The 13160-nt window shown below is 36.2% G+C and overlaps 1 protein-coding gene and 1 non-coding gene across 2 annotated transcripts in view; one reads left to right on the forward strand and one right to left on the reverse strand.

Moving 5' to 3' along the window:
• Positions 1-5474: 5474 nt before the first annotated feature.
• Positions 5475-5548, reverse strand: TRNAN-GUU. The gene has a single exon. It is a non-coding gene; the product is annotated as a tRNA-Asn (tRNA).
• A 2254-nt stretch (positions 5549-7802) lies between these two features.
• LOC121428637 (serine/threonine-protein kinase N2-like) overlaps positions 7803-13160 on the forward strand; it is a 65885-nt gene continuing 60527 nt past the window's right edge. Inside the window, exons 1-2 of the mRNA XM_041625402.1 lie at positions 7803-8235; positions 12229-12535. Of these exons, the coding sequence (XP_041481336.1) occupies positions 8203-8235; positions 12229-12535 (340 nt within the window). The 5' untranslated portion in view covers positions 7803-8202. The remainder of the gene's footprint in view (positions 8236-12228; positions 12536-13160) is intronic.

Here is a 13160-nt window from a genome sequence, read left to right on the forward strand (position 1 = left end):
GTGAACATCAACGTCAGTGAAGTCTCGATCTTTCCCGGAGACAAGACGCCTTTAAATCCTACCTACTTTGGGAGACAAGCCCTTGTAGGATGGAATGTGACTTTGGGTGAGTTGGGAAAAAAAAAAAAAAAAAAAAAAAAATTATAATAATCTATATATCAACATGCATACTTTCATCATTTAAAGATAAGCAAACCGTAAGGCAATCATCTGAAGGCTATACATGTTTGGTTAGTCATGACCACATAAAGATGTAATTGCAAAATAAACATAATGTGATTAAAGGTAATCAAGAGCAGTGCAACTTGTACATGAAAAGTTTTCTTTTTTCTGTTTTCTTCTGTCTCAATACTTCCTCCACTTTTTCCCCTTCTCTCTTGTATTTTTTTTATGAGTTTGAATAACCCGCATAAAGCTTGGCATATGATTATTGGCAAAACAAAACAAAGAGCTCAATTTTTTAACTGCTCCTCGAATAGCTGGGTAACTGATGAACTAGATCGACATGGTGCTTTCATCGGCCGTTTTCCTCGAGTCACCTGTGACTAATCATCAGCCGAGAAGGAGACTCTCTCCAACCGTTGACCAACATAAAAAACATTGGCCCCAGTATCCGATTTACAGAATTAATTGAGGAAAGCATCCGGGCTTTCTGTGTATATTGCAGTGTTTCCCAAAGCATTATAATATATATTTCAAAATAAACTAACCGGAAAAGCATGCAATTACATTCATAAGACATTCTTCCTTCAATACATATATATATATATATATATATATACACACACACACATATATATACATATATATATATATATATATATACATACATATACATATATTATTATTTTTTATTTTTATTTTTTTTTTTTTTTATTTTAGGTAAATTTGAGAAAATCGAACATACCATAATTCATGCCATTCTTTAAGTGGGGTTATATAATGTTTATTGTTTCACGATTGTTAATTTATTACTCATAATTCAACGAACTGTATTATTGAGACTGCTCTGAGGAAAAGGTATATGTATTACTGTTTGTTATATATTCGTTTCGTTCTGAGGACGAAACGTATGAGTGATTTTTGTTTGTCGATGTCTGTGCTTTTTAACAGGGACGGAATCTCTATAGCTTCCGTCAAGTTTGTTTCAGTGAGTAGCATAGCTCTTTGAATGATATAACGTGGACATTTCACGAGAAAATGTTCAATAGTTTCCAATATTTTGCAAGAATCACAAAAACCAGTGGGATGTATTTTTAATCGGAAAAGATCAAAGTTAAGACCTATTATTCCGAAACGAAGTTTATGTAGTAAACTTTCGGTAAATCTGTTGAGGTGGCATTCGTATAAAGAAAGATTCACTCGTGGTTGTATCTGTCTCAAATTACAAATGGAATACTTCCACCTGTTTTGCCATTCCTGTGTATATTTTTTTGTTATCAATGTTTTTGCTTCATCGGAACCTAAACTATTTTGAATTTCGATTTTCTTCGTTAAGGCTGCTTTTGCATGAAAATCTGCTGTTTCGTTTCCACTTATACCACAATGACTTGGTATCCATTCAAGAAAGATTTCTTTACCCTGGTATTGTAGTTTGGTAGTTAAAGTTAGTATTTCAGTTACAAATGATATGTTTTTCATATTTTGTATAGCTAACAGCGCACTCTGTGAGTCACTTAAGATAACTGTTCCTACATAAACATTAATATTTTCTAACCACTCTAAAGCAAGTACTATTGCAGCCAACTCAGCCCGGAAAACTGAAGTATTATCACTTAGTCTTTTTGATTGGTGGTAAGACCATGTGGGTACGAAGAAAGAAGCCGCAGAAGCACCTGTATTGGGTGCTTTAGATCCATCTGTATATATGTGTAGTTGATGAGGCCATTTCTTATTAATTAGTCGGAGACTTTCTTGATACAGAAATGAGGGGTTTTCGTTCTTATTTAAACAGTAACTAAGTTCGGTGGATACTACAGGGGGTATGAAGAACCACGGTGGAAAATTACTAATATTTTTTTCAATATGGGGGGCCCTGGTTTTCCGTTCTACAGCCAAATGGTTTATTTATTTTTTGTAGTTTAGAAAGTTCCAACTGCCAAGATGGTTCGATGCTTTTTAATACAGGGTGGTTTTTATGCGTTTCAATCTTCTGACGAAAGTTATCAGATAACATTTGTCTTCGTAAGTCGAGTGGACATCTAGCCTTGGCCATAAAATGGTGTGTTGTGAAGGAGAAAAATAAATTAAACAGAATGGTGAAAGTTTGAAAGAAATTGGACAAGCAGTAAGAAAGCTATAGCTGCTTTAAAATTGAGATCACTAAGACTATGTAGATTTCAAATTGGCAACTGAGTAAGTAAATTATGACAAAGGGCAAGGACAACTTTCCCATAGGCCATGTACTTTATTATCAGGGATTTGTGGTTTTCTCCTAAGTACCCACTCCCCCGGGGCAGTAATCTAAATATAACCAAGGTAGTATATTGTTTTATGTCCTCATGAAAGAAAAAAATAATCTGAAATAAAACTTTGGGGGAAAATGACATTTTAGCCAAATTATGTAATGGAGTACATGGGAGAGTAGTCCTTGCCTTACATCACTATGACATCCCATATGCGGCCAATTTGAAGTCTCCATGGGTAAAGTGATTACCAATATTTACAACATTTAAAAATTCATAACTTCCTTGTTGTTTGTCCAATATTGTTCAAACTTCACCTATCAACTTGTCTGATTTTTCTTTTCCTTATAAAAACAAGTTTTTATTTGGGTTGGATTCCCCTTTAAAGAAATGATTCGTTGTTTATGTTTTTGCCAGTCTTGTATAATATTTTATGTTACTAGAATCAAGAACAATTACTACTAATCAAAAATCCTTTATCAATATTGTGTCATTTTAATCGATTCATATTGTTTGACTCACTCCACCTCATCTTTGTTATTTTCTCTTCAGATTCTAATTAATTTCAATCTGTATTAGAAACAAGTTACAATTTCTTTATTATCATTTTATATTTTTCATTCTCAAATTAGGATCGTTGAACATTTGTATAATTCTGTGATCGTTCCAAACTTTGTTATTATATATTTTATTTGACGGGGGATTTGAGAGAAGATTATAAAAGAGAAATAGCAGTAGACCTCCCGAAATCTCTCCCCCTTGTTTTTTAACCCAGCCCCCTCCCCACCCAATTTTTTTTCTTGTTTGTTCATTAATTTCATACATCGTTGTATTCATTCATTTGAAAATGAAGAGGAGAATTGTGAGCCCATGTTCCTTGGAGCATATGCCGAAATTTTATAACTGAATTTAGCCTGAAAAGTTCAATTTGTTTGCTCTCTAGCTCGCACCTGTTATAAGAATTGTTTCATTCACCATATCTGACCCCCTCAAACTTGGCTCATTTACACCACTGCCATAATTGGAGGTTTATGAACACCCTTGGAAGAAGAAGCCATATTGAAACCCTATGCACCCCCCATAAAAAGGAGCGAATTAAGGGGGGGAATACCGGGGGGACGACTTCATCAACACAAAAGTAGCAAGTACCACCACACCTAGTAATGAACATAATTATTTACAGTGCATTAATAATAGTATAGAAAAGGAATATTTAAAAATCAAACCTTTGTTTATACGTGCGGTTAATCAATGTAAAGTGTCCTTTTATCATCTATACGGTTCGATACGGTGTATTTCTTTCTTTATTGAAAGAAAAATAAGTTCCATGGGCAAAATTCACAGAAATTTATTTGGTTTCACAGATCTAAATTTTGATTTAATTTTCACGCTTGGTCCCTATGCCCATTTCTTATACGATACGGCATTTAGTGCAGGGCCATGGGAAAAAATTGTTAAAGGACAAGTCCACCCATTGCAAAAAAAAGTTTATTTGAATAAAAAGAGAAAAATCAAACAGGCATAACACTGAAAATTTCATCAAAATCGGATGTAAAAAAAAGAAAGTTATGACATGATAAAATTTCGCTTCATTTCACAAGACAGTTTGTATAATTATGAATATCCTGGTCGGTATGCAAATGAGGGGACTGATGACATCACCTTCACTCACTATTTCTTTTGTATTTTGTTTTTTATGAGAAACAAGAGTTTAATTCTCCTTGAACATTGTCAAATCTGTGAAAATTGAAATATTGTATGATTCAAATAATAAAAAACAAAAGAAATAGTGAGTGCGTGACATCATCAACCCTCCCATTTGCATATCACTGAGTTGCGCATATAGATTGTTTTGTGAAAAATGAGCGAAACTTTAAATACTTTTTTTTTATTTTACATCCGGTTTGATGCAATTTTCAGCGTTATTCTTGTTTGATTTATCTCTATTGATTCAAATCAACTTTTTTTTCTGGGGTGGACTTGACCTTTGAATAAGGGGTGCTGAGGGTTTTGGGAGGCTGCCGTCAGAAAAAAGAAAATACAAGCAAATACATAAATAAACAAAAACAAACAGGCAAAGGTTATTACTTTCAAATCTCTCATCATTTGGGAGCAGTAATTTTTTTGCTTGCTTGCTTGTCAACCTGATTTCCAGGAACATGCAGCACCCCCTGAAAAATCTTACCAGAGTGCTTCAGCACCCCGCTTCCCATGGCCATAATTGGGTGTGACCCCTGAAGAAATACAGCTTTGTATAAATTTTAATAGTTGCAGCAGTGGCGTACCTAGGTTTTCCAAGGGGGGGGGGCAAATTCGTCCGCCCAAAAATTTGACAAGCGAAAAAAAAAGTATTCAACCCAAAGTAAAGGACATTTCGCACCAGAAAAAAAAAATGAAAAGCAAAAAGAAAAAAAGGGTCTTAAAGTCTTCTTAGGTACGTACGCTAGTGAGTTGCAGTAAAATAAACAGAAGAGGGGGATGGAGAAAAGGAAGAGACATAATTGGTTGGAATTTTTTAATTACCAGTATAGGAATAACATAAAGGGACCAGACATTGACACTAGATAAATTGTAAATGAAGATTTTAGCTGTGCTAAATACTTAAGGAAGAAACTAAAATTAAAAAAAAATACTGAAGTTGGTATGGTTTAGCAATTTCTCTTCTGCCTTTTGAATTTCGATGATTTGTATTTATCTTTATAAGCTACCTTAAAGTTTATAGGGCTAATATCAGTACCGATTCGGTATCGATATTAGTCGGTAATCTGCCCCCCCCCCCTCTGAAAAAGGCATCTTCCCTTTGCCCGTAAAATAGATTCACGCCTGTCAACAATATATTCTCGACCTATGTTTTCCATGAAGCTTTGCAGCAAAAGCAAACCCCATCATTTTTTTTTTTTGAGAATAGATAATCTCGAGCCTATGAAAAAATGCTCCTATGTGCATGGTAATGGTGTTTAGCTTTTGCAAGTTATATACATACGAATTACGTGAAGTCAGACATGATAACTTTTTTTTAACAGGTCTTCATTTTGTTTAGTCAGATTGAAAAATCAAAATAAATGCAGTCGCTCCTGGGTGGGCTCGAACCACCAACCTTTCGGTTAACAGCCGAACGCGCTAGCCGATTGCGCCACAGAAGCGGACATGTTCGGCGGGGAGTAAATAAGAAACAGAACCTTTTTGCTGGTAATTTAGCGCCCTCGGTTGTACAATTCCATTTATTCGCTATCATTCTTCTCGGACTCAATTCACATTAATCCCAAAGAAAATGATTGATTACCATCATTTTTATTGGCGAATTTGTTGTTGTTTAGTTTAACGGCGTTCAGGTCACAGAGACTAAAATTTCCGTCTTTTCTGTTTTAGGGGACTCGGTACTTTCCAAGCAAGCAAATAAAAAAACATAACACATCATTTTTATTCAGTGTTTTCATATTTCAATCAAAGAAGTTAAAGATTTGAAAAGCGTTCACTCCTATCCCAGCATGAAATGGTTGATTTACTATGCTGATATCCTGTTCTTTTATTACTTCTTCTTTACGGGTTCTATAATAAAGAAATAATTGAATGGAGGAAGAAAAAAAACTCTAGAGGGGCTATGACCTACACTGTCACATGATTATCCAACACCCCCCCCCCAGGGGAAAGAAATTAGGACTAAAAGTTGGAAATAGTAAAATGCGTGAATAAGCCCTATGAATAAGCATGCCTCTTTTAGATTTTGAAACTTTTAATAATGCACATGCTAAAAGTCCACTTAACATCAAGTTCTATAAAAAAAAAAATGGCCCATTCCTATAGGCTATATAGGCTATAAAAAGAATACACTCGCCCTTCTATTTCAAATAAATTTTATATAGGCCCTACGTACGTAGATTTTTATTTTAAAAGTATAATATTTTACTTTTGAGGTAGGCTACTATCTCACAGTTTATAAGTCGCAAATATTCACTGCTGATACGCGCCGTTATAAACTAAAAAACAACAACAAGTCTGTTTGGAAACGCGGAATATATATGTAAATTTAATACATGTATTGCTTTAATTAAGACAATTACTCATATTAAGAAAATATAATTACTGATAATGACCAAATTCATACTATAATTTATGAATATTCATTAAAAGCAAGTGAATGTAAAATAACTCCATTCATTTTTGTCTATGCTTGTGTTTGAAAAAATATTCGGTCAACTTGAGTTAAATAGTTCTTAATTTTAAGGGAAGAAAGAATAAACAGTAAACAGACAAACAATTGAAAATTTATAAAATGATATTTGATTTTTTTCAGGATGCATACGATGCCCCGCGGGGAATGGGGCGGGGTAGGGTGGAAACTATTGTAAGTAATCATAATTCTGGCATGCAGGATACCCTATAAGTTTTGTCTTTTATCTCCATTATAATGAATGCATCAAACATCATGATTTTCATTTTGATATGAAAGATGAATGACATGTATACCCGGCTTCAAGTACTGGAGCTGGCTCTATCCCGATTGTTTGACAATTCAAACATTTTTTTTCAACTGTACGTGCGTACATCGCCCGGCTGGGACGTGAGTGACTGACAAACCAACTTGGCTTGCTTTTTTTTAACAATTATCTTTATCCGTTTCTTCCATTGGCATTAAAGTCTTCAAGCACTACGTATCTATCACGGTGGTGAATTAAGAATGGGCACACTGTAGAAGTTTTGTCAAATATCATACCTATTTGTCGAATAAAGTCATTTTTTAATACCAGATTGATTATCTTTACCCACACAATTTACAGACGATTCAAAAGTCATAATACTAAGTCCTTTATCACCTTTTAACCCCCCCCCCCATCCGGCGGCGACAAGTTTTCCTAGATTCTGCAGGGGCCGCGGAACCGGGGGGCTGGGCTTCAACCCCCGACTTTTTTCCAAAACCGTAAAAAAATACCATATGATTGTGAATTTTAGCATGGTCAGCCCCCCACTTTGAAAACCGTTCCGTGGCCCCTGTTCTGAAATTCATAATAGATGGTTATTACTTCTTCAGTATAGATGCATTATCATTCATAAAGTATTAATCTATTTAGAAATAATGTTCATTGAATGTTATTTAATTAGCATATTTATTTTTATCTTTTTAAAGTGAGCTAATTATAATCACGAGCTTTGCCATGCTTGTACATTGAACATGTTTGTGTGAAAATTTGGCCCAGGCTCCCGTTCCCCCGGCCCGTTCCCTCCTGTAAATTATTTAAATGTACTCTATGCCTACATTCGAATGATTATTAAATAGGTTTTACATCAAAGAAAGCTGAAACAAAAATGTTTGTCCCCGCCCTCGTCATTCATCAATTGGGAATGAAGGGGATTCAAATGGGTGTAAATAGGGGTAATAAACCTTTCTTCATTACCTCATATGATCACGTGACTAGATCCACAATCGGTTGTTGATCGAATCGCACAGCGTAAGTTGTGATTTGGATCTCATAAGCTGGGAAAACTACACTTGAATTGATACCAGAGACATGGAACGATGCCATTTAAGGAATTAAGAAAGGCGTACTCGGAGTATATAGTGATTTTACTTCTTCTGGAAATTTAATGGGATAATTTCAACTTACAAGGTGTGATCGCAAACGGCTTCGTGTGTTTGACTTTGAGCGCCGCACCTACACTGGGCTGGGGCCATTGCTCAAGTACAGCGCACGGCTGAGCTGGGGCAGCAATCAGTAATCTTTCCAGCCTCCGCAGCTTGCGGGCCAACCGTGGGCAGTAAAGATTCCAATTCAGATATTACTCCCTGTCCCTGAATAACATGGCTGCCGACTCAAATACTGTTTTGGCACAGGTATGTATTAATCATATTCTATCAAACAAATAGATCTACAGCACAGGCAGTAGAGCAGTAGACCAAAACTAAACTAAAGCTTCGGTCTCTGTTTTGTTGGTTGTTCAGCTGAACTTCGTTGGCTTCACTCACCAAATACAGAGACCGAAGTTCTAGCGCGATCTGTACAGGGGACTCTATGGCCATATGTTTATGTACTTAAGATCAGATAAAACGGGGAAGTGAATTTGCGCGACAGCAGTGGTAAGTCACTGTCTTTGTTCCTTTTAACTTCATTTTTCTCTGTTTTTTGGCAATTGATGCCAAGAGGGAATATAAATTTGCACTCTGGTCACTATAATTTTCGAAATTTTTATTCATTAAAGACAAAAATTGAAAAGCCCCGACGGGGGGATTTTGCATTGCAAGTCCCCTAATGGTGGCTGCACGATAGCGAGCCGTCTGTGTACGAGGAGAAATTTAAAAAAAAATGTTAAAAAACTCCTCGAAACAGACGGCTGTCAGCTGTCTAGTAGAGCAGTAGCCCTATCCTGGTTGTTAAGCCGGACTCTGTGATATTTAGATTTACATACCGGTACTGTACATGTAGACCTCTATGTTGTTGTTGTTGTTGTTCGTTATGGGGGGACCTCTATGGGGGGACCTGAAGAGTATGAGTGAATGGGGAAGGGGACCTGAAGCTGCTAATTTTGATATTTTAGCAAAATGTCTTTCTCTAATTTGTGGCAAACATTCTCAAGATCATTAAGTTAACCAAGACAGAAGAAAATTTCATAAAAACTCACATACTGTATAATCCTACAGTGTTTTCTGAACACCTCTTAATTTTGCTGCCTGATGTAATAGGGGTAAGCATTTGATTTATCGTGCAAAAAATAGTATTTCCTGTGCTTTAATTTCTAAAATATGTTCATATTATTGATATCATAGGAAAATAAGAATTTAACGTGAATGTACATGTGCAGAGCTACCAAGTCTCACGCATTATGTGTGAGACTCAAGCATTTTGGACTCTTGTTCATCCCCTCAAATCTCTGTCTCACGCAACTATCACAGCCTATCCCCATATACATTGTACACAATGTCTGTGATCTCACTCAGATTCACAGAAAATCTCACGCATAGCTGGTCTTTGAACTTGGCATCTCTGCATGTAACTCCAAAATTCCAAAGAGTTGTGGGTTTTCTCTGCATTTTATGATTTTACTGCAGCGTTTGTATAAATTGTTTTTCATAGGAATCATTGGTCACTCTGCAGTCATAGTTCCACACAGAGAGTGCACATTTACTATTGTAATCTGCATGCGCGTTGAGTGGTGATTACATTGTAGTGTAAGGTAGGCACTTGACGCACTTCCGAAGTATTACAAAATCATCCAGCCACAACACACATTCACCCAACGTGTACGAATGTACAATCTCAATGGGGGAAAGGTACAGGCCAGCTCTCCAGCAGCACGCATTTCCCATCTCCATCTCCATCTTGCGCTGAGAGAATCAGCTCGGGGCAACATGCTCTTTTAAATTGCAGCATTTTAAAGTGTTCTAATTGGTAAAATTCCGTAATTTATGAATAATTCATGAAATGAAAGGACAATTGACAATGAGAAAACCCTTGGCAGGTACATGTAGACACACACAGCTAAATCAATACCTGGTACATGAAGTACAAAACAAAACCTTTGACGTATGTGTACGATATGAGCTACATGTAGTTGTTCACAAAAACATCTACATGTATCTATCACTCAATTATCAATAAAATCATACTTGCAATAAAAATTCAACTATCAGAACACTGTCAAATATTGGTTCAAATCAGACATTACAAATACGGCTTTCAAGCATATATTTCAGACATGTAGCAGACAAATGACGTGATTAGCGAGGGTGTACTTTGCTTTGGAAGCAAGTTCCTACATGTATGTGTGGTAAATGGACATAAAATTCTGAATTATGTTTTGTTTATGTACTCACAAAATTATATTTACTAGTTATTATTTAAATACTGACACTGACAGAAAAAAATTCATGTTCAAATCATCTTATATTCGCTTGTATTTCCATATCCCGGTCTTCAAATGAGCCTGTCCTCCCCGTGATGAGTTTGTTTACATGCAATTTGAAAGAAATTACCGCGTCGTAAATACGCATTTTGACCCTATTATTCATTCTAACTGTGGAAAACATTGACAACTAGGTACATGTACATGTAAGAAATTATGTCTTGTACCATGAAGTCGGGATATTTGTCAAAAATAGATGTTTTTCCTCGTGTCAACTTTTTAATGTGACAAATTGTGTTGCCATATCACGCGTGTACCACAGTCCCACTTTCTTTCGAGTAGGGCTGAGTGAGAGAATGGGACTGTGGTGTACTCCGACATGATTTGTCGCATCACAAAGTTGACACACAGAATAACATCTATTTTTGACAATTACTCAGAAAGAGTTTCAATTTTATGGTACAAAACATAATTTCTTACCTTACTTATAATTTTTTTCCACTGTTAGAATGAATATTAGGGTCAAAATGTGCATTAACGATGTGGTATCCTTCCAAATTGCATGTAAACAAACCCATCACAGGGAGGACAGGCTCATTATTTGAAGACCAGGGGCCAGTGACACAAAGCTTTGCAATGATCGTAGAACATTTTTATACAATTGATTGCATTGACTATAATGTACAATCAAGTATAAAAATCAAGTGTACGATTGATTGCTAACCTTTGTGTTACGGGACCCGGAATATTTCATCTAATAAAATACAAAAGTAATAGTGAGTGGGTGATGTCATCAGTCTCCTCATTGGCATACGGACCATGATATGCATATTTAAATGAAAATGTGTTGTGAAATTAAGCGAAATTTTAAAATGTCATAATTTTCTTATTTTACACCCAATTTTGATGACATTTTCAGTGTTACTGTACTGTATGCCTGTTTTATTTTTCTCTTTTTATTCAAATCAACTTTTTGTTGCATGGGGTGGACTTGTCCTGAAAAGATCGGTCCCCATTTAATATATTTTTCTGAGGTGAATTTGACCTTTAAAGATGGGGCTGAAATGTCAAGATACATGTAGCCTCATAAAGCTTGGTCCACTGCCAAATAATTGCTTGTGAGAAAACTGAAATAATAACAAATGGGATTAAGAAACCATCTTCAAGGTATACTGCAGAGCTCTTTGAAGATTATATAATAGGAGAAGAAGTTCAGTAGAAGAAATCTATACATGCCTACAGGTGTAGTTTTCAGTATCAGATAACATGTGTAATCCTTGTTAAATTAAAAACGACCTTTACTTTTATGATAAAAAAAACATGTAGTTTAATTTGGTTCAGTTTTGTTTTATTAATAATTTAAAAATTTAAACAATATAAGAAAAATTTAAGTGATATGTGGATGGAAAATCATGGAAAACTTTCTTTGGGACAAATTGGGGTTATATAAATGCTGCTTCTTTCCTCCTGGACAGCCGAAATCATATTCGGCTGTACATGTAGAAAGATTTTATGGCTTTTTTGGTTGAATATAAATGTAGGGCAATTAGAGATCAACATTCAGGAAATTTGAAGCCCACCACAGTTCATGTAAAGTATGACTTCTGCTTTAGTAATTAATTTTGGGATAGATGTAGCCTCAGTCTCTGGACTATATCATGCAGTGCATCTTCTTGCAGCTGTTCATTTTGTAATCTACTCACATAGTATTAATTACTTATGCAATGTGCAGTTGAAGCTCGCCCATGTATCTGATGACAATCTACAATTGAATGAGAAAGAGATGCATGTACAAGGCAGCCGCACTAGGGGTTGGACTGTACTGTACTCATACTTCAATTCAGTTTCAGTGTCTAAAGTCTTGTGACCAACTTCCCTGAACAACATCTCTTGCTGATGATGCAAGTTATCAGGTTCTCTATAATGTACAATGTATGTTCTTGCTGTCCTGAAGAAATCTGTCCTGAACTTTGTCTCGTCCTCACAGAACCACGGTGACACTCTAGGGACCTACGTGGAGCAGTATGGAGGTCATGATATCCTGGATCTCTCCGATGCCAGCTTCCAGCAGAAGCTGGAGCAGATCAAGGACCAGATTAAGAAGGAGATCCGCAAGGAGCTCAAGATTAAGGAGGGCGCAGAGAACATGCGCAAGGTGACTACTGATAAGAAGAGCTTGGCCAATGTCAACAACATGGTGAAGCAGGCCAATGCAAGACTGCAGGAGCTGCAGCAGGAACTCAATGAACTAAATGCAAGGATCGTTGTCAACACAGAGGATATGACACCTTCAGGTAAGATTTTATAAAAGATGGATGAGGACTGAGGGGAAGACTCTTGGGGTCTGTTTCATGGAGCTGTTTCTTAAGTTGTGCATGATTTTACAAAGGACTAGGAGGTCTTGACTTGAAGAGAAATTGTATCAGTTGCACTCAAGATGGAATTACCAGGCAAGTCTTTGAACTTGCTTAACCCATAATGCCCTACAATCCTTCTTGAAGATGATCCAATTTTTTTTCATGTCGAGAAAAGGAGCCAATATACATGTAGTTCAGTATGATGATTTGATTACTGATACCCCTTTCATAACCCAATTATGCGGCTAATAGCATAATTTGGTCGTAAAATCGGAGGAGGACCAGAGTAGCCGCATTATTTTGATGCTGCAATTATCCGCATAATAGCAGCATCAGGACCAGATTTTGACTTTATGATGCATTTCGAAAGTAATGGGGATAATTGCCATGGAGCGGTCACAAGGTCACCCTTTACCAACGCAACCGCATCAGAGGGGGTGTGTGTGGTTGCCATGACGATTATCCTCCTTTTTCTGGATGGGCACTCGTAAAAATAGTGCGGATTATTTTCAGAGTTTATGAACGCAATTTTTATTGAATTATCCGCATTATTCTTAGGCGG

The sequence above is a fragment of the Lytechinus variegatus genome, chromosome 15, assembly GCF_018143015.1.
Source record: "Lytechinus variegatus isolate NC3 chromosome 15, Lvar_3.0, whole genome shotgun sequence".
Lineage (NCBI taxonomy): Eukaryota > Metazoa > Echinodermata > Echinoidea > Temnopleuroida > Toxopneustidae > Lytechinus > Lytechinus variegatus.